Source organism: Mesoplodon mirus (assembly GCF_964341445.2).
Source record: "Mesoplodon mirus genome assembly, chromosome: 2".
Classification (NCBI taxonomy): domain Eukaryota; kingdom Metazoa; phylum Chordata; class Mammalia; order Artiodactyla; family Ziphiidae; genus Mesoplodon; species Mesoplodon mirus.
Genome location: NC_138977.1, coordinates 21499623 through 21520738, shown reverse-complemented (window position 1 = coordinate 21520738; position 21116 = coordinate 21499623). Strand labels below are relative to the sequence as shown.

At 38.3% G+C, this 21116-nt stretch overlaps 1 protein-coding gene across 3 annotated transcripts in view; it reads left to right on the top strand.

The window, feature by feature from the left end:
* The first annotated feature begins 4832 nt into the window (after positions 1-4832).
* PDLIM5 (PDZ and LIM domain 5) overlaps positions 4833-21116 on the top strand; it is a 215897-nt gene continuing 199613 nt past the window's right edge. For 2 of the 3 annotated variants that reach the window (XM_082634069.1, XM_082634071.1), the window contains exons 1-2: positions 4833-4903; positions 8051-8188. In XM_082634069.1, the coding sequence (XP_082490195.1) occupies positions 8093-8188 (96 nt within the window). In that variant the 5' untranslated portion in view covers positions 4833-4903; positions 8051-8092. The remainder of the gene's footprint in view (positions 4904-8050; positions 8189-21116) is intronic. The other variant, XM_082634070.1, reaches the window with a different exon arrangement.

The following is a 21116-nucleotide window of genomic DNA, read 5'->3' as shown; positions in this document are numbered from 1 at the left end:
AACACTGGGGGCCTTTAACACCTCACTGACACCAATGGACAGACCGTCCAAACAGAAAGTTAATAAGGAAACACAAGCTTTAAATGACACAATAAACCAGATAGATGTAATTGATATTTATAGGACATTCCATCCAAAAACAGAAGATTACACTTTCTTCTCAAGTGCGTACGGAACATTCTCCAGGATAGATCACATGTTGGGTCACAAACCAAGCCTCAGTAAATCTAAGAAAACTGAAATCATATCAAGCATCTTTTCTGACCACAATGCTATGAGATTAGAAATCAATTACAGGGAAAAAAACGTAAAAAACACAAATGTGGGGGCTAAACAATACGTTACTAAATAACCAGGACATCACTGAAGAAATCAAAGAGGAAATCAAAAAATACCTAGAGAAAAATGACAATGAAAACACGACGATCCAAAACCTATGGGATGCGGCAAAAGCAGTTCTAAGAAGGAAGTTTATAGCAATACAATCCTACCTCAAGAAACAACAAACATCTCAAATAAACAATCTAACTGTACACCTAAAGGAACTAGAGAAAGAAGAACAAACAAAACCCAAAGTTAGTAGAAGAAAATAAATCATAAAGTTCAGAGCAGAAATAAATGAAATAGAAACAAAGAAAGCAATAGCAAAGATCAATAAAACTAAAAGCTGCTTCTTTGAGGAGATAAACAAAATTGCTAAACCATTAGCCAGACTCATCAGGAAAAAGAGGGAGAGGACTCAAATCAATAAAGTTAGAAATGAAAAAGGAGAAGTTACAACAGACACCTCAGAAATACAAAGCATCCTAAGAGACTGCTACAAGCAACTCTATGGCAATAAACCGGATAACCTGGAAGAAATGGATAGATTCTTAGAAAGGTACAACCTTCCAAGACTGAACAAGGAAGAAATAGAAAACATGAACAGACCAATCAGAAGTAATGAAATTGAAACTGTGATTAAAAACCTTCCAACAAACAAAAGTCCAGGACCAGGTGGCTTCACAGGTGAATTCTATCAAACATTTAGAGAAGAGCTAACACCCATCCTTCTCAAACTCTTCCAAAAAATTGCAGAGGAAGGAACACTCCCAAACTCATTCTAGGAGGCCACCATCACCCTGATACCAAAAACAGAAAAAAATACTACAAAAAAGAGAAAATTACCAATATCACTGATGAATATAGATGCAAAAATCCTCAACAAAATACTAGCAAACAGAATCCAACAACATATTAAAAGGATCATACACCATGATCAAGTAGGATTCATCCCAAGGATCCTTCAATATATGCAAATCAACAATGTGATACACCATATTAACAAATTGAAGAAGAAAAACCATATGATCATCTCAATAGATGCAGAAAAAGCTGTTGAGAAAATTCAACACCCATTTATGATAAAAACTCTCCAGAAAGTGGGCATAGAGGGAACGTACCTCAACTTAATAAAGGCCATATACGACAAACCCACAGCAAACATCATTCTCAATGGTGAAAAACTGAAAGCATTTCCTCTAAGATCAGGAACAAGTCAGTGATGTCTACTCTCACCACTATTATTTAACATAGTCTTGGAAGTCCTAGCCATGGCAATCAGAGAAGAAAAAGAAATAAAAGGAATACAAATTGGAAAAGAAGAAGTAAAACTGTCACTGTTTGCAGGTGACAAGTTACTATACATAGAGAATCCTAAATTGCCACCAGAAAACTACTGGAGCAAATCAATGAACTTGGTAATGTTGCAGGAAAAAAAAATTAATGCCACAGAAATCTCTTGCATTCCTATACACTAATGATGAAAAATCTGAAAGAGAAATTAAGGAAACACTCCCATTTACCATTGCAACAAAAAAATAAAATACCTAGGGATAAACCTACCTAAGGAGACAAAAGACCTGTATGCAGAAAGCTGTAAGACATTGATGAAAGAAAGATGATACAAACATATGGAAAGATATACCATGTTCTTGGATTGGAAGAATCAACATTTGAAAATGACTATACTACCCAAAGCAATCTACAGATTCAATGCAATTCCTATTAAATTACCAATGACATTTTTTACAGAACTAGAACAAAAATTCTTATAATTTGTATGGAGACACAAAAGACCCCGAATAGCCAAAGCAGTCTTGAGGGAAAAAAACGGAGCTGGAGGAATCAGACTCCTTGACTTCAGACTATACTACAAAGCTATAGTAATCAAGACAATATGGTACTGGCACAAAAACAGAAACACAGATCAATGGAAAAAGATAGAAAGCCCAGAGATAAACCCATGCACCTATGGTCAACTAATCTATGACAAAGGAGGCAGGGATATACAATGGAGAAAAGACAGTCTCTTCAATAAGTGGTGCTGAGAAAACTGGACAGCTACATGTAAAAGAATGAAATTAGAACACTCCCTAACACCATACACAAAAATAAACTCAAAATGGATTCGAGACCTAAATGTAAGACCGGACACTATAAAACTCTTAGAGGAAAACATAGGAAGAACACTCTTTGACATAAATCACAGCAAGATCTTTTTTGATCCACCTCCTAGAGTAATGGAAATAAAACCAAAAATAAACAAATGGGACCTAATGAAACTTCAAAGCTTTTGCACAGCAAAGGAAACAATAAACAAGACAAAAAGACAACCCTCAGAATGGGAGAAAATATTTGCAAATGAATCAACGGACAAAGGATTAATCTCCAAAATATATAAAGAGCTCACGCAGCTCAATATTTAAAAAACAAAGAACCCAATGCAAAAATGGGCAGAAGACCTAAATAGACATTTCTCCAAAGAAGACATACGGATGGTCAAGAAGCACATGAAAAGCTGTTCAACATCACTAATTCTTAGAGAAATGCAAATCAAAACTACAATGAGGTATCACCTCACACCAGTTAGAATGGGCATCATCAGAAAATCTACAAACAACAAATGTTGGAGAGGGTGTGGAGAAAAGGGAACCCTCTTGCACTGTTGGTGGGAATGTACATTGATACAGCCACTATGGACAACAGTATGGAGGTTCCTTAAAAAACTAAAAATAGAATTACCATATGACCCAGCAATCCCACTACTGGGCATATACCCAGAGAAAACCATAATTCAAAAAGACACATACACCCCAATGTTCATTGCAGCATTATTTACAATAGCCAGGTCATGGAAGCAATCTAAATGCCCATCGACAGGCTAATGGATAAAGAAGTTGTGGTACATGTATACAATGGAATATTAGTCAGCCATAAAAAGGAATGAAATTGGGTCATTTGTAGAGACATGGATGGACCTAGCGACTGTGATACAGAGTGACGTAAGTCAGAAAGAGAAAAGCAAATATCGTATATTAACGCATATATGTGGAAGCTAGAAAAATGGTATAGATGAACCGGTCTGCATGGCAGAAATTGAGACACAGATGCAGAGAACAAATGTACGGACACCAAGGGGGAAAAGTGGTGGGTGTTGGGGGTTGGTCGTGTGATGAATTGGGAGATTGGGATTGAGATATATACACTAATATGTATAAAATGGATAACTAATAAGAGCCTGCTGTATAAAAAAGTCAATAAAATAAAATTCAAAATTTCAAAAAAAAAGACAGCAATGGTTACTGCACATAAAATAAAATAAAATATAATGTCTCCTTACCCACGTTAAAAAACAGGCAAAATTAATTTTGATTATATGTTTAACCAAATATAAAAATTTTATCATTTCAACATGTAATCAATATAAAATTATTACATTTTACATTATATTTTTTATAATAAGTCTTCAAAATCTACTTCAATTATAGCTCAATTTGGGCACTACATTTTCAGTGGTAAAGTGAAATCTAGTCCTTCCCAAACAATAGTTTGTGTTTAATGGAAGCATGTTATCCTACTTCAGTTTTTAAATTTAAATTAAACTTACATAAAACAAAAAATTCAGTGCCTCAGCCGCAGTAGACACATTTCAAATGCTCAATAGCCACACGTGACTAGTGGTTACCGGTTTGGACAGAGCATAGTTTTGGGTCTTCTCTAGAATTTTGTTTGCACTTCTAGGGGACTCACGGACCCCATGAGCCTTGCTTTACATGTTCTTTGGTTAAGAATTGTCCTTTTCACATTTTATAAGCCAATTCACTGTTTAAAAGAAGCCTACAAGTTACTTTCTGTATGTTCACTGAACATTATTCAAATTTGCTCATGAATAAATTCCTTGGGCTAAATCAAGCAACTTTACAGAAACTGCGAAGTGAACTATTGACCTGGATTTAGAAAAATAAGCTGAGGCTATAATGGTTGAACCACTTTTGGTCGCTGCTGTTTATCACGGTCCTCTGGTTTGATAAGAGGATTTAACTTCTAGATATTAAAGTTACTGATTTTCACTTTCCTGACAAGTAAACTTTAAGAGTCTTCACTTTTCAGGGCACATAAAGCTCACCCAAAAAACCAGGCAGTGGCTGCTGAACTTGCATAGATAGGGATTTTTCCAAAGCCCTCTCCTATTTTAGCCAAAGCAACTGCTCGCCAATTCAGTTTCTTTAGACAGAAATGTATCCACTATAAAACAGGCAGGGGGAGCGGACTTTTGCCAAGTACTGCTCAAAACCCCCTAAGACTACTGCCACCGAAAGTCTGTAGTGCAATTGTTTTACCGCAGCGGCTTCAGGTCGCCGCAGCAAACCCGCTCGCTAGGCTCCGCAGCACCCTTCTCCCAGCGCCTCGCAGCCCTGCTCGGCCCGGGGGCGGAGGGGGGCGTGCCTTGGCTCGGGGGCGGGGCCTGTGGGGTGAGGAGCCAGGAGGCGGAAGTTCCCGGGGGCCGTGGGGACGGCGTACACACCGCGAGTCACTTGTCAGCGCTCGTCTGAGGCGGAGGCATCGCCGCGCCGGACCCGAGGTGAGTGGCCGCCCGCCGGCGATGCGCGTCTCGGATCCCCGGTAGGGAGGAGGGAAAGAAGGGGTCGCCGTACGCAGAGCGCGTGGAGGGAAGCCCAGCTAGTGGAGAGGAGGGGACGCGCCTCGCGCCGGGTGGCTGCTCAGGTGTTTGCCGGACGCCGATCAGCGGAGGTGGGAGAGCGGCGTGGGAAGAGGAGCGCCCGGGAAAGGGCGGCGCGGGAGCGGGCCCCAGGCCAGAGGACGGGCACTGGAGCCCGGGCGGGCTGGGACGAGAGCGGCGGCGTCGCCGGGCACGCACCTAGGCGTTCGGAGATACTCGCGTCCTGCGCGAGTCTCCTGGGGGTGTGGGGAGGAAGCGGGTCTAAACGGGAACGGCGTGCTGATTTTTTATTTGTTCTCACGCTACTGAGAAGCATTTATTTCCCCCCGAATATTTAGGATTGTGTAACCTGTTAGGGGACAACTTCCGTGCGTCCAGAAATAAAGCTTGTTTAAAAAACAAATCTGTCATGAACGCCAGATTTATTAGTGCTCGCGTACTTGGTGGGACTTTTTTTTTTAAAGACTGTGGTCCCGTTCGTTTGACAGTAAGTGGAAAAAGGAAGGGCGTATGGACAGGGCAGTCCTTGGAAAGAAAATTCGTGGCTGCGCTGGGCAGGGTAGGTCCCGGGTGTGATCGCCAGATCCTCTCCCAAGTCTGCCTTCCTGACCACGGGGACGTTGGAAGCCTCCTGCCTCGGGAGCAGCCGGCTTGGGAACCTTATTTGGCAAACAGGGCTAGGCGTGAACCTCTCTGCTGGAAAACTGTCTCGTCGGCTACTTTCACCCGGTGCCCGAGGCTTTAGTTCTTCCACTCTACCTCCACAGTCGCTCAATGTGGGGAAGAAGAGAATCTCAAGATACAGCTTTAATTTCAGACCCTTCTCGGAGAAATTCATCACGAGTTCTTTCCCTTCTCCCACCCACCGAAGAAGCTGGGATAGGAGTGTGGGAAATGCCAGGCTTCCTGCCTAAGCACTAGAGCGAAGACATTGTTTGGACTTTCCCCTAAAAGACAATCCAGCACGGTACAGAAGTGCCAACATTTTCTACGTGCTTGAAAGCAGAAAGGCTGCTCAATATTTCCTGCCTGGGCACTAATATTACCAGACCTGGAAAAGGCCAATAGTATTAACAGTTGCTTCGGTTTCAGAATATTTTAAGGCACGTGAAGCTAGCAAAGGGAGAGTACTGGAAGGGAAACGACACTAGAAATGAACTGACGCTGGTTCTGTAGTGTGGCTGTGACCTTGCCAGTGCTAGAGATTTTCATAACAAATGGGAGAAATCAGGACGGGAACTCGCAAGTAAAGGGAAGCTGCAGGTATATAGGTTGATATATGAATTAAACACATTTTCTTGTAGGGAACATTGGGATCAGAGGAAGTGGAACCTAACTTTCAAATTCTTCTCTTGACAAAAAGTTAAAGATTAAAAAAGAAGGGGGGGGTAGGCTGCCTGTGAAATATCTGTTGGCTTTACACACTTTTGATTTATATTGTGTGCCATTATCCAGTCTTTCTCTACAAGTTCTCTGAAACTCTTCTCTTTTATTACAGTGAGAAGGCAATTAGACTGTGTGGCTCCTTATTACCTCCTTACTATTTGTTTTTCACATATATCAAATAGCTTGACCTCTGGTTTGGCCTTTTCATCTTTTTAGTGTTTGTTGCATCAGTATTGACGTAATGTATTATTGGCTAGTAGTTCAGTGAACGACTATGCCAGTGGAAAAGCCCATTTTATTTCTGGGCAGATGCAGCGCAGATTTTCACTGATTTTTCTTTAAGAACTGGACTTATTTGAAAATTTTGCCTCATTTTCCCCATATGAGAAGATGGAATCTGCTTGCTTTTAATATACCCATTGATTCGCATATCTACATCTGCCACTATTAATTTGGTGTGATGGAAAAGAAATTTTCAATGGGTTAAAAAAATGGCATAATATTTTAAGACAGATAATAGGTGATGATTTGGCTGAATAGCACAGATTTTCCAAGGAAGTGTGTCTGAAACAGCTTTTTTTAAAAAAATGTGGTTTTAAAATTATTACACATCTGTTATATTAATATTTTTAAAGAGGGAGATAATAGGTGTCTTAGTATTACATTTTAGAAGACCTCCATTCCTCCCAGTTTCTCCCACTCACACATAACCACCATAACAACCAACACCAAACTCCGAGTCATGCTTTTTTTTCTTTAGTTTTTTTTTGTTATATAAAAGTACTACCATGAGAGTCATTATGAGCACACTTCCAGCAAAACACAGAAGAAAGAAAGCACTGAAGCGCTGGTTCTTTTCTAAAGCTCTAATTCTTTCATGCATTAAGATTCACCTTTTATTCCTACCATGTTTCGTCAGACTTATACACTGTGTGGTAAATGCTCACTCCACTTTGCCTGATGAGGTGTGTATATAAAACAAAAAGCAGGTTCTGATTGAAATATCATTGTGCTAGACTATTGCCCATCATTGCCTGTCCGAAGGAAATGGAAATAATTTCTTTGCGTGGAAAATAACATGTCCCCAGAAGAGGAAATACAAGTTGTAGTTTATAATTGGAGAGAAAAGTTTTATGCATTAAAAAACAACTTCTCGTTTTAAAGAATTTAGAGTTTGGGAAGCATGAATGAGAGTCTACCGATTTGTAGTTCCTTTCATATGTTAGGATAACTTAGAATTTAAGTAAGTGAAATTGAAGGACTCTTGCTAACTGCAGGCAGAAGGACAGGGAAAATCATTTTGAATTAAACCTGAAATAAAGTTTTGTTCTTTTTCTGTATAAAATGTAGTGTTGTAAAGTGCTTTGAATTAAAGTTTGTATGCAGGAAGCCACAAATTGTAGTGTAGCAAGTTGTAAAACTGATCAAATGTCTAGAAATATACTCTGATACGGAATTTTTAGACTATGGAAATTGGCATGAGTTTAGAGATTATGTATTAGCTCATAGATTCCTTTTCTTTGACTGAAATGAGAACTTAATATGACTTATTTTGCATATCCCCTCTTCCCCCCAAAACAAAATACTGAAGATCATTTAGTTGAAATATGAAATAGGTTTTAAAACAAACATTTTTGTTAACCATCTAATTTTCTTTCACAGTTTCTTTCATTTTTGGACATTGGACTCTGAGCCATTAGAACCATGAGCAACTACAGTGTGTCCTTGGTTGGCCCAGCTCCTTGGGGTTTCCGGCTACAAGGTGGCAAGGATTTCAACATGCCTCTGACAATCTCTAGCGTAAGCAAACTTTACAGATTTTATTGCGGATGTTCATTCAACGCATAGTCCTAGAAACATCACGGCCGAGTTGTTGAATTCTCTGGATGACTTGCACTCTACTTAATAGAATTGCTTATGGAATATGATCTCGGCAAACTTAGTTATGTATAGTAAAGGATGGGCTGGGGAGGGAATTTAGCAAGGATAATTGATTTCAATTAAGCTTATTTCCCCCCATCTTAATAATAAAATTGAAAGCATTTAACTGGGGGGACAGACTCCAAATCTTTGAACTGTCACGAATTTGGGGAGTTCTCTGGACCTTAGTTTCTTCATATGTAATAGAAGTCTGCACTGTGGGATTTTCATGGTCCCTTTCAGCTCCAAAAGCTGTTTATTAGAAACTGTTGATCAGTATTGAATAAAATGACTGTTTTTGGTGTTATTTCCTCAGCTCGCTCTCTGGTGAGGGGTTAGCCTACAGTAAAATGGCCCAAAGCTACTTACCTATGAAGAGAAAATGAAGGGCTTGGATGGCCAACTAGATAGTCAGCCTTTGAATGCTTAAGATTTGGCTGTTTACCTCATTATGGATTTAGTTTGAATGTATTCTGTGTATATATTTTAATGATATGTTTTCATGATGATAATGACACTGCTGAAGGGAGTAATTATAGCTTTCATTTATTGAGGTTTGACTGGGTATCAGACATTGTTTCACTTTCATCTCCAGTAGGTAGTTATTGCTATTAACTACTTGTATAACATTTCAGAGGTTTTTTTGTATATTCAAATAAATATGAATATCTACTCCCCTTTTAGTTACATGGTAGCATCTTAATAAACACTGTTCCACACATTGCTTTTTTCTCAACAATTTACCTTAGAGAGCTTTCCCTGTTACTAGAGTTTTTTTCTTTTTCTTTTTTTTTTTTTAATAACAGATGTACAGAATTCTTTTGCAGGGGAGTAAAATTTATTGAAGCAATCCCCTGCTGAAGGGCGTTTATACTGACGCCAGTATTGCTATTACAAGTAATGCTTCAGTGGATATCATATATACATAATTATATATGTATAATTTTGATAGGTTATGCCAGTTTGCACTTTTGTGTAATACATAAAAAAATCTATTCCCCCAACAGCATTACCAGCAAACTTCTGGGGTTTTGCCGAGTTCTTTACTTCCTCTCAGTTAATTCTCACACCAACCTGTGAAGTAGTGGTTTTATTCTCATTGTAAAGAACTGCGCTGTGAGCTCCCATGGCTGGTGTGGAAGGACTGGCTTTCAAGCAGTTAATGCTCTGCTTCCTCCCCAATAAGCTTTATCATAAATTTAGGTAGATTGCTTCTCTAGTTAGATATTTAGAGAGTTATCTTTTGGTTTAATTATATATGTACTTATTATTTAATTATACACACACACACACACACACACACACACACACACTGCTTCTTACAGTATGTATATCCAACTCGATTTTGAAAGATTAAAAGTACGTTTGTAACAATTACGTATCTCTATTAAAATACTTCAAATCCCAGTTTACTAATGAAGTTTTCCTTGTTTCTTGGCTATGGATTTTTAAAACAGTTATCTTTATCAAATTCCATCTTGATTCCAGTTACTCAGATTTTACAAGGAAACACATGTATGTAATCCAGCCTGAAAGTTTTAAGACTTTGCCTGGTTGGATGAAATTTTAAATGTAAAGCATCTGTGTGAAAATGTGGCTTGTGATTTATTCCTGTTTGAGGGGGGCAGTATCTTTTTGCCTCCCACTGAAGAGCTATCATGAAGAAAGGAAGAATATTTGAATAGTGTCTGTTTTCACATTCTGTTTACATTATCTTACATTAAGTTTGAATATCCTGGTTTATGATAATGGACTCAAGAAAATGATGGTTTAAATGCTTCCATTTTTTGCTGAAAAAAAAGTGTAGAAACAAATTAACACCTCCTGAAACACACTTTGTTGTTTGATTGTAGAAGTGCAAATGGAGTATGTAAATGTTGTGGTACCATACCTTTAACAAAGTTTTCTGTGCTTCAGTTTCCTGGCAGACAATCTGAGTTCCATGTTGTGATGCTGATACAACAGAACACTGTGTACATACATATGTGCCCTCTCCTGGCACAGAAGAAATGCTTTCCTTGTGTAGACAGAGTGTTAATTAAAGGATTTTGAACACACTGATTAAAAGAGACTACGGTAACAAAGCTGCTGAGTTATTTCTGTTCTCTTACAAAAGTCTCTGCCATCTCCTGTGACCTTTTTGGGCCTTGTGCAGTGGGGCATGCAATTCATTCCGGATTGGCGAGGAGGGGCGGCGGAGAAGAGGGAATGTTGGTGCAACTGTGCAGCTAGGCTGTTGGCCTTTCATTGTAGTTATTTTTAACCCCTTGTGTGGTTCAGTTTAAACAGGCCCAGAAACATTGCCTAATAAAGATGGGTGCCTAATAACTAATCTATATTGTGGTAGTAAGATTTTTAATGTTATACCTCATCTTAATTAGTTCTCTGGTTATATTTATTCTGCCTTAATTATGTAAAATTATTGGGATATATTTCAGTGGTCACCAGATTATTTAATTAGTAGTATCAAGAAGCAATTAAAACCTGAAAGCATGCCTTAAAACATGTAATTTAGTGATTCTCTTATTTTAATAATGTATGTGGAATTCTTAACAAGGTCTGGCATGGTATTCTCTCAGTTGTTATCTTTTACAATAATGTGAAATTAAAAAGAAAAAATTTAGAGACTTGAAACATCAAATCCCCATAATTTTAGGGAACATAGCAGTTATATATTTTTTTACTTACAGTCTGTTGGAATTGATAAAGAAAAATAAACTTACAGGTTTGTGCTTCGCTAGGAACCTGTATCTATATATAGTTCAATAAGTATACAGTATTTCCTCTGGTCATGTATTATTATGTTGAACTCCAAAGGGCTCTTTACGTTCCCTTATAATATTGGAACTCTGTGATATCAAATGTATTCGAGATAAATAAGCCATTGGCTGGGACTTGAATATTCTGTTTTCTTGAGATTTCGTTACCAGCATAGGAATATATAGATTATGACTTGCTTCATAAAGCATACAAACTGTAAAATTTTAACATTACTCTCAGATTTTGTTCCCCGTCTCTTTTGTATGAGTTTTGCATACTTTTTTAGTAGGTGGGTTTCTAAGATAAGATTGGTGATTGTTGCAAACTTTTTGAAAAGATCCTCAAGTTGCTGTAATTGCCTGATCCTATGTCATTGTCTTCAATTTCCTATCCTTAAAGTGGTGTGTTGGCTACTGGAGTTTGCAGGCTGTCTTTTTATGACCCTGTATTTATGGAATTGCCTTGAAGCCATGGTATGTGAGGATGGGTTTTATTGTAGCAGTGTGGGTTTGTTGGTCTTTGCCAATATATTTTATAAGAAGAAATAGGAGACTTGTTGCACAGTTCAAGGCCATATTTTGGCAAGTTGCTGACCCTCATGATGGAATTACAAGAAAGATAGGGTATTTGTGAATAACATGTTAAGTACAGCATCCTAAAACTGAAATACTCTGCTTGTGTTATTTTCTGATGTATTATATTAGAATTTTTCCCTTAGCTGTCAATATTTGGATTTCCTGAAGGTGATCTCCCATTCTCTATAAACACACCTATGGTGTTTCTTTAGCAGATAAAATGAGGTCAGACATTTTAATACCCAAATAATAGAGATTTTGATTCTCAACAGTTAGGGGAGGATCATTTGTTACCAGGTCAGACAAGATTTTAGTTGGATTTGAAAAGCAGAAGAAATGTACCATTTCCTGGAGTATGGAGTCCTGTTTAGGAGTATTACATAGAACAGAGAAACAGCCGTGAAAACACTTTGCTGTGAATTCATTCATTCAGTAATTAAAAGGATACTTCCTAGAAGCCATTGAAGAAGAGACAAAGCATTGGGGAGTACAAAGGTTGGGGAGAAAAATAAATACAGTACTAGACAATGTCATAAGACCTGTCACAAGACAATATCTGATGGAATGACAGAGATACAGATAAGTGTTTCTCAGTTTCAGTGGGCACAGACCTTTCATATCTGTTTAGGGGTAGAGGGTTGGCTTCCTACAGGAGAACTTAATTGAACTGGTCCTTGAAGAATGAAATCTGAACACCTCAAAGTCAGTATTTCTCTGTGTTGGTTTTCAGTTCAAAGTGAAGACGAAGACTTTTCTTGCCATTGCTTGAGTCTGAGTGAAGCTGTGAATATAGCCGAGTGATTCTCCAGGCAGGCCAGCTGCAGAGTTTCCCTCCTAGAGGCGGGCAGAAAGAGACTTCCTGTCCTCAAGTTGAAATGGGAGAACCATCCTCCCTTGAATAAATGGGCCCATTGTTAATTTTAAGCTGTTGAGTATTTTCTTTTACATTCCCTTCCAACTACCCTGTTATTATGCCAAGTGAGAAAGTTGATAATTTAGCTTGTTTAACTGAATAATGTACATTTCACATGTATGTTTACCCTCTGCTTTTAAAATATTAATCACCTTTTGTGGGGGGCTCAGAGACCTGTCTTTTCGCACGTGGCAGTTTTCTGTCATTTGTGGTCGCGGGGGTCAAGAATCTCAAGATAGTTCTGAAGGTGTTTTTCTGGTTTGTTATTTGTAAAGAAATGAAAATCTTTATCAGTATGTTTTATTGTAAGTTAATAGTTTGAGGAAAAAAGGCTTTTTTTTTTTTAGTTTTTAATGAATATTGGGCATTTTGGAAAGTTATTGATTAAAAGGAATTTTACTGGTATGCAGGATTTTTGTATCTGATGGAAGAAACAATATTGTAGAGATTGGGTGAAGTAAGAATAGCACTTTAGACCTAAGTAAGGGAGATTTTCATACAAGCTATTCACCTACTCATGAGTTAGGTCTAATATTTGCTTACTTAAACTCAGAATAACCAAAGCCTGTAGCCTTGTTTTCAGTCATTTTTGAGAACTTTCTTTTTTTTTTTTTTTTTTTTTTTTGCGGTATGCGGGCCTCTCACTGTTGTGGCCTCTCCCGTTGCGGAGCACAGGCTCCGGACGCGCAGGCCCAGCGGCCATGGCTCACGGGCCCAGCCGCTCCGCGGCACATGGGATCCTCCCAGACCGGGGCACGAACCCGCATCCCCTGCATCGGCAGGCGGACTCCCAACCACTGCGCCACCAGGGAGGCCCCATTTTTGAGAACTTTCAATGCAAAGAGCTTGTCTTTATAATGGTTGTTGGTTAGGCTGCAGTGTGAATATATAGTTAATCTGAATATACAGTTAGTCTTTGTCTGAAATATCCTGTTTGCAGTAGTTCTTACCCAGGTTCTCATGCACTGCGAGACTGGTCATGGCTTTTTCCCCCAGTTACAACTGCATGGAGGAGAAATCCGATATGAGTTAGTTAATCTAGGAGCAAACATTGCTCCAGATAAAAAGGGGTTGTTTCTTTGGCATCTTGTTATTATTTTTTTAATTAATTAATTTTATTTTTGGCTGCGCTGAGTTTTTGTTGCTGGGCGTGGCTTTTCTCTAGTTGCGGCGAGCGGGGGCTTCTCTTTCTTGCGGTGCACGGGCTTCTCATTGCGTTGTCTTCTCTTGTTGCAGAGTATGGGCTCTAGGTGTGCAGGCTCGGTAGTTGTGGCACTCAGGCTCAGTAGTTATGGCTCGCAGGCTCTAGAGCGCAGGCTCAGTAGTTGTGGCGCACGGGCTTAGTTGCTCCGCGGAATGTGGGATCTTCCCGGACCAGGGCTCTAACCCGTGTCCCCTGCGTTGGCAGGCGGCTTCTTAACCACTGCACCACCAGGGAAGCCCCTCTTTGGCGTCTTATAAGAGACAATTATGTTTCAGCTTTAGGAGGTGAGACTCTAGGCCTTTGTTTGAATTTTTGAAATGTAGAAATATTGAGTATACGATATAAAACTTGACAAAACAAGATCCTCACGTGAAATGTGAATATATGTATGGATTTGCAAATAAGTGACATAATATTGGGAATGAAAAGAAAACATTAGTTTAAGAAAGTAATGAGCAGTGACCATGGTGACCCCTAATTTAGGTATTCTGGGTGCAGAGCCACTGTATAGCCCTGCTGGGAATTCAGGTTTGTTTTTTTAATTACAGAGTGGGAAAATCACTTTTATAGCATAGATACTCTTTTTTTTTTAAAGGTAATAAAATATTTAGGTATGGACAGAGCAGACAGTATTGAATGAATGTTTAAAGTCAGGCTTGGAAGAATTTTTTATAGTATTAAAATGGAATCTCTCAAATCTTCACTTCCTCATCTTCTGTCACCTTAGTATCATTTCTTTCTTGTTGCATAAGTGGAGTTATCTGTCCTTCTGTAAATACTCAGATTTCTTTCACAGCTGAGTTTGTTACCCATTTTGTGTGATAATTACTGGAACAAAGTTCATCAACCTCATTGGCATTTAGTCCACCCGGCAGGGCTAAGCCATTGCAGCAAGTGTCCCTGTCCAGCCTAAATGGAGGAGAGTAAAATGAACTGGGGATTGATGGGAGGGAAAGAACAAGTTAGACTGAAAGAGAAAAAGAAAGAGGCAGTTTTTAAAAGGTCACAATGGGAACAGTTATTTACTGGGTCAGATTTGGTACTCAAGAAATCTTCACCCTTCACCCTTTTCCCCCTTCTAAAGTTTGGTTAATTTATGCTTTTCTTTAGGTAAGATATTCATATGCGTTGAAAGCCAAATGACTCAATAGCCTTTAGAGGAAAGAACCTCCTGTTGTCCCGTCATTCATTTCCTCTGCCTGGAAGCAACCAGTGTTAGCAGTTTCCTGTGTATACTCTCAGGGATAATCTGTACAGATGTGTGAAAATACATATATATCCTCATCATCCCCCTTTCCAACACAAATAGTATCCTTAAAAGTCTGCTTTTTTTTTTTTTTGGCATTTTGCTTTTTTCACTTAACCCCAAGTCAGTAAATATATCCTCATTCTTTTCGTACAGCTGCATTGTATTTGGATTTATCATAATTTATTTAACCAGTTCCTATTGATGGACAATTAGGTTGTTAGGTTGTTTCTAATCTATTTCTTTTAGTAACACTGTAGTGTAATTTTTGCATCAGTAACTATATCTATCTGTATATGGCATATATCTGAGCATACTTGTGAGATAGATTCCTAGAAATAGAATTGCTGAGTCACAGAGTTGTATGCAATTGTAATTTTGATTGATATTGCCAAATATTTCTATAGGGACACTCCTACCCACAATGAGAAAGCCAGTTTCCTCATACCTGTGCTAGCACACGTTTGGACAGACTTTCATCTTTTCCAATCAGATGGGCCTATTTCCATCTTTCTCCTTTTTTACAGGGCTTAATCACAGGTATTCTACAGAGGCTTCTGTATGTTTTTAAGTGGCTCTTTATTTTTCCATTTTGCATGAGAATATACAAAATAAAGATGTGCTGACCTTCTTTAAATGATTTTTTAACTTCTGGGGGGATGCTATTTATTTGAATTTTTTCATTTAGAGCTTTGGTTAATAATTATCCTCTATCATTTGTTTCCTATTTCCAAATGGATTTCCTCTCTCTGTTAACATATTACTTCCAATTACATGGTGAAAGATTTTTTTTTTTTTTTTTTTATGGAATAGTTTTTGGCATAGTGCCCTGTCATAGACTTTCTGAAAAACTAAGCAAATCACCTTTAATAGATTTCAGGTTGTTGCCTTTGGAGTTTCTCCAGCAGCCTGATATATTGTGGAATTTTAAATCCTACTCTTCTCTAGCTCCCCTTATGGATGTGACAAAGAGACTGACCATAATGAGGTATTTGGCCTGGTCCTTGGCCATAGTAAAATTCACCCTTAGGAACCTCACTGTTTTCATATCAACTGTTATTAGCCTCACTGTTTTCATATCAACTGTTATTAGCCAGTGGAGCATAACAAGTCACAACGGTTTCCAGTGTTTCATAGCAGAGTGAGTCAGGCATTGTGAAGGCATACTAACGTGTGGCACGATGTATTTCTTCGTTTTACCTGGGTGTAAGCAACAGAGAGTGTAAGTGTTGGTAACCTTGGTGACAAGAAGAGTCAGAATGCCAGGGATGTTTGTATTTTATGTGCTTAAAGTTGAGGGAAGGAGGAATTTCCCTTTACTATGCTGTAAAATTTTTGATGTGATGAGAAGTGTTTGGAACTAGATAATAAGTTGCACCATTTGTCATCTGAATTTTGTGACTTGTTAAACACTTTTTCCTAGGATTCAAAAAGTGACTTAACAATGACCACTGTTCTTCATTATAATTATCTTGGGTAAATTTTGATTTACCAAAAGAGGGAGTGTTGTTTTTTTTTAATGACATTAACAACCGAATCCCATTTACCATTGATTCCATAGGGGCTTGAGTGTTGTGATTTGGTTCCATTGAGAATCCAGTTACAGTATGAGACCAGTATTTCTCAAATGATTTCTGAGATATTAACTTTTAGAGATGGTAAAACTTAAAAATTTAGTAAGGTTGTATAATGCTAGCCAGAGGAGATTGTAGATATGTTCTGAAAGGGTTTTCTTCTTGAGAAAAGATACTGGAGGACAAATATCCTTTAGAAAGCAAATGCTTTGTTCCTTAACTAGCAACCCTTAGGGATGTTCTAGAGAAAGAAGTTTGTAAATCAATACAAGCATTGTTATACATGTAATTTTCATGACTTTGGACATTCTCTTGAAGTATTTCCATGCTACTGACTTCCAAATATTCTACGAATGGTTCTTTTGATCTTTTTATACTAGGTATTTCTCTTTATATGTACCTTTATTCATTCTGGAAGATTCTAGTTCATATCTAATTCTCAGAGTGACACTTTGATAGCTTAGCAGACAGAGGTGTTTCCAAATTTCATCAATGGCTTGTTCCCCCGTAGGCTGTTTCCTCATCTTCAGGGTGGCACCTTGCTGAGGCAGGAATTCTAAAATCCTGCATTTAATATATTAATCCCGTCAGACCCACTTGACAGAACTGAGTTCACAGTCCAAGATGCCTGTTTTGAACCTTGAAGTCCTTGGTCTGTCTGTTCTTCACGCACAGTCCCTTTAGCCCTACCCACCCATCCATCAGGGCACATTCATATACTAGGTGGTCTTTGAAATGTTTGACGGCTCCAACTCACCTGGGTCTCCTTTCTTTCCTATATTAAATAATAATAATGAAAATACACTGACATTTATTGAGCCCTTGTTACTGCCTAGGCCCTGCTGTAGATATTTTGCACGTGTTCGATTATTTAATCCTCATAGTGACCCTCTGAGGAAGTATGATTTAAAACCTCTGATTTGCAGATGAAGAAACAGAGAGAGCAGTTAAATAAGATGCTCAAAGTTACACAGCTAGTAATTGGTTAGGCTTAGGATTTGATACCAGACAAACTGAGTAGTAATACTGTAATGCTTTTAACCAGTATACTCTGTTTTCTGGGAACAGGTGACAGTTTTTACTACTGACAACCCAGTTTATATGTGTTTCTTAAAGAGAGAATCAAAGACTTGTGTAAATGGGAGTAACTGAGATTATTTTTAAAACTATGACTAGTTTCTAAACTAATCATTAACGTCATAAGTGAGATTTTTTAAATGTACCTTCTAGGCCTAGACTTTGAATTCAGGATGTTTAGGGATTCTCACATGCCTTATGGATGTTTCTCATGTACCATCGAATCCCATTTTGTACACTAAGGTTTGGGAACATTATGTAGCTTTTATTTTTTTTTAATATTTTTATTATGGATCTTTTGTTATTTAGATCACTTCATCAAAAAGATTAAGGCTAAACTGCAGTGGAACTGCCACCGACGAAATAATGTGATAGATCTGCTTTTCTCGCAACTACTGGTCTTTTCACTTTTTTCAGGGTTCAGTCAACATAGGTCAAATCCTTTTTGGAAATAAATGTCAGTTTTAATAATATATGATATCAGGCTTCAGTTCTATTTATGATGCTGAAAGTATCTTTAGAACACTTTGAAGTTGGCACATTACTTATAATATTTTAATACTATAAAATTTAATAATGAGTGTTAAATTTACCAAAGACTTCTGGAGGAGTCTTTAGTAAATTTAACCAGTATTTAACCAAGTATATAACAAGTATAGTTGGTTTTGTTTCATACCTCATTGTTAAGCTAAAGTGGTAAAATTTATGTTAAAAGGAACTGCATATAGTCTTTTTAAGGCCAAATTTTTGGTCTTCATATTATGTTTCACGGTGGTACAGTTTAAGTACATACAAACAGGTCATATACTTTGTTAAATCATGAACCTCTCTCACCAGGAAAAAAGACGCTACAACTCTGGGTCTTATTTACTCAAGATCATATTAAAATTCCCCGTACATGTTCAATAACTGTTGACTGATGATCATAATGATGATGGGGACAAATGGGAAGCTGGGTTGCAGTTATAGTCGTTTCTTCTAGAATTGTTTTGTTAATGAAAATGATTACTAGTTATAATTAACTGATGAGACATTTTGGTTTTCTTTGTTTTTAATCCTAGTCAGGGTTGGTTTCTAGGAAACGCCCCCTATGTTACTTAGTCTAATAGCCTTCTGCCTCGCTAGGTACGGGGTCTTCCTGTGTGTCAGCCCAAGTTTGTTTTCTCTGTATTTGACCCAGTGGTTCTCTTTCTGTCCTTTAGTGTCATGCACAACAAAGGATAGCCCTTGCACACATTACAGCCTTTCCAGTAGGTGACCGAGTTGTATTTCCTTTTAAGTCTTGTGGATCTTCTGTTGGAAGCCATTTCTTCAAGTGTTTCTTTCTTGACGGTTGCCTCTCTTCACACCCCTGAGCATTTGCCTTTAAAAGTAGTTCAGTTTTTAAATGTCTCTTTATGTGTGACTCCCAGAACTGAACCTAACACTTCATACATTAAGACCAATGCAGAAGTATAGTTACTAAGTAAGGAAACTGATTTTTGTGACCAGACAGAGCAGGGTTTAGAACTGCCCTGGGCACTGGGCTTGATAGAATTTTTACTGTTTTCTCTGTATACTATTATACTGTTTGAAATTTTTACAATATGTGTGTCTTTTGTTTAAAAAGTGAAAGGAAATTAAAAGTGGCCTGTGCTTTGTAGACATGCAAACTCAGGCTTGTCTGGACATATATGGAAGTTAGGAGAGCCTGAGAGGGGCAGGTGTTTGTGTCTGTGTGTGTTGTTTGCATAAAAGATAAAGGGACTTCTTGGGAAGGAATTCAAAAAACACGTAAGTGAGGTGTGTTCAAGCTTAGTCCTTGGAGATTTTATTATTATTATTTATTATCTTTTAGGAGAGATGGGTAAATTCTTGGTACAGCAGCGTACGTCCTCTTGGTGTTGTCTTCTGATGCTGCCTTTCTCCTGAATGACTTGTGCCAGAGCCCTAAGAGAAGGTGTTAGTTAACATATATTCGTTAGTCTCTTACTGTGTATTAGGCTTGGATAGAGAGGGTGGTTCTCTGTTTTCTGACAAAAAGGTACCTGGAACGTGATATGGAATATAAGAAGGAGCTTGGAAGTAAGAGAGGACATATATGTAATGAGACTTGGGCAAAGACCACAGTAATATGCGCTTTGGTCATACAGCCTAGTTAGGATGGTAGGGAACTTCTCGACTGGTGTCTATAGAATCCCTAGAGGAGATAGAAATAGCAGCAGTGGACAGAATTTACTATTCCTACATCTGAGCATGGAGCCATTTATTCAGTATCATTATTGAGCACCTACTGTGTGCTCAGTCCTGGTCTAGGCACTGAAAGTACACAAAACAGTCATTATTGTTATGAACCTTATATTCTAGTAAGAGGGGCTGTTAACTCACAAGTGTATAGATAAATAAGCAATGTAATTTAATAAGCTGATGTGCTAGGGAATAATCGGGGGAAGGGTGTACGGGGGAAGGGTTTTACCTTAAGTTGGGCCGTCAAGACAGGCCCTTCTGACTGAGGAAGCAACATTGACTTAAGAATAAGAAGCCAGTCATGGGAGGAGGAAGGAGAACAGCACTGCAGGCATCAAAAGGCCTGGAGACAAGAAAGAGCTTGGCATGTTCAAGGAGGAGAAAAGGAGTGGCAGGAGTGCAGTGAGCGAGGAGGCAAGTGGAATGAGACGGGGGACGGGAGGGAAGCCAAGTGTCAGCATAAGAGATAAGGAGGCTTAAGGGAGTGAGGAGATGACGTTGGGGGTGATGGTGGGACAACTGGGGGTTTGAGAAGGATGCTGATGCCTCTGGATGAGAGCTGAGCTAGGAAGAGTGGGCTACCATTACTGTGATTTTAGCATATCTGCAAGCTGCTGTGTTTTTAAATTGGTTTTGATAGAAATTTCAGGGGAAGAATTCCAAAAATATTTTGAGCAAAGGAATAACCATATAACCTTCCAAGGTGGCTACTTGGAAGTAAGATACTCATTTTAATATGTTTGTTTGGAAAAGTTATTTATAAGTTGTAACACATACATTATTATTTTCTCATTGTTATTTGCACACTGATGACAGTTTTTCTCTTTTCGTGTTCTTTTAAGTTTTATTATCACTGTAAGAAGCGGCTTGTTTCCCAGATGGCTTCTGTTTTCAGTTCCTTGCGATGTTATGACCTTTTCTACTTTAATAAAGAAATGTTGCATACACCTTCAGGAGTTGTATACAAATTATGCTGGTAACACTTTTGCTAGAGTCTGCCTCAAAGATAAAGTGAGTGTTAGGGTGTTTATTCTAGGTCAGATATGTTGAGCTGGAAAAGATTTTAATAGTGTCTATTTTTAAAAAGAATGTTTTAGCCTGTTGGTTGGTTAATGTGCCCCATGCCAAAAGTTATGTTTTGTGGCCCCTTTATTATTTCAAGTGGAGGGAGTTTATGAGATTTAATGTTTTTCATTTCTGAACCTTTCAGAGAGGTCACTTGAGCGGGATTAA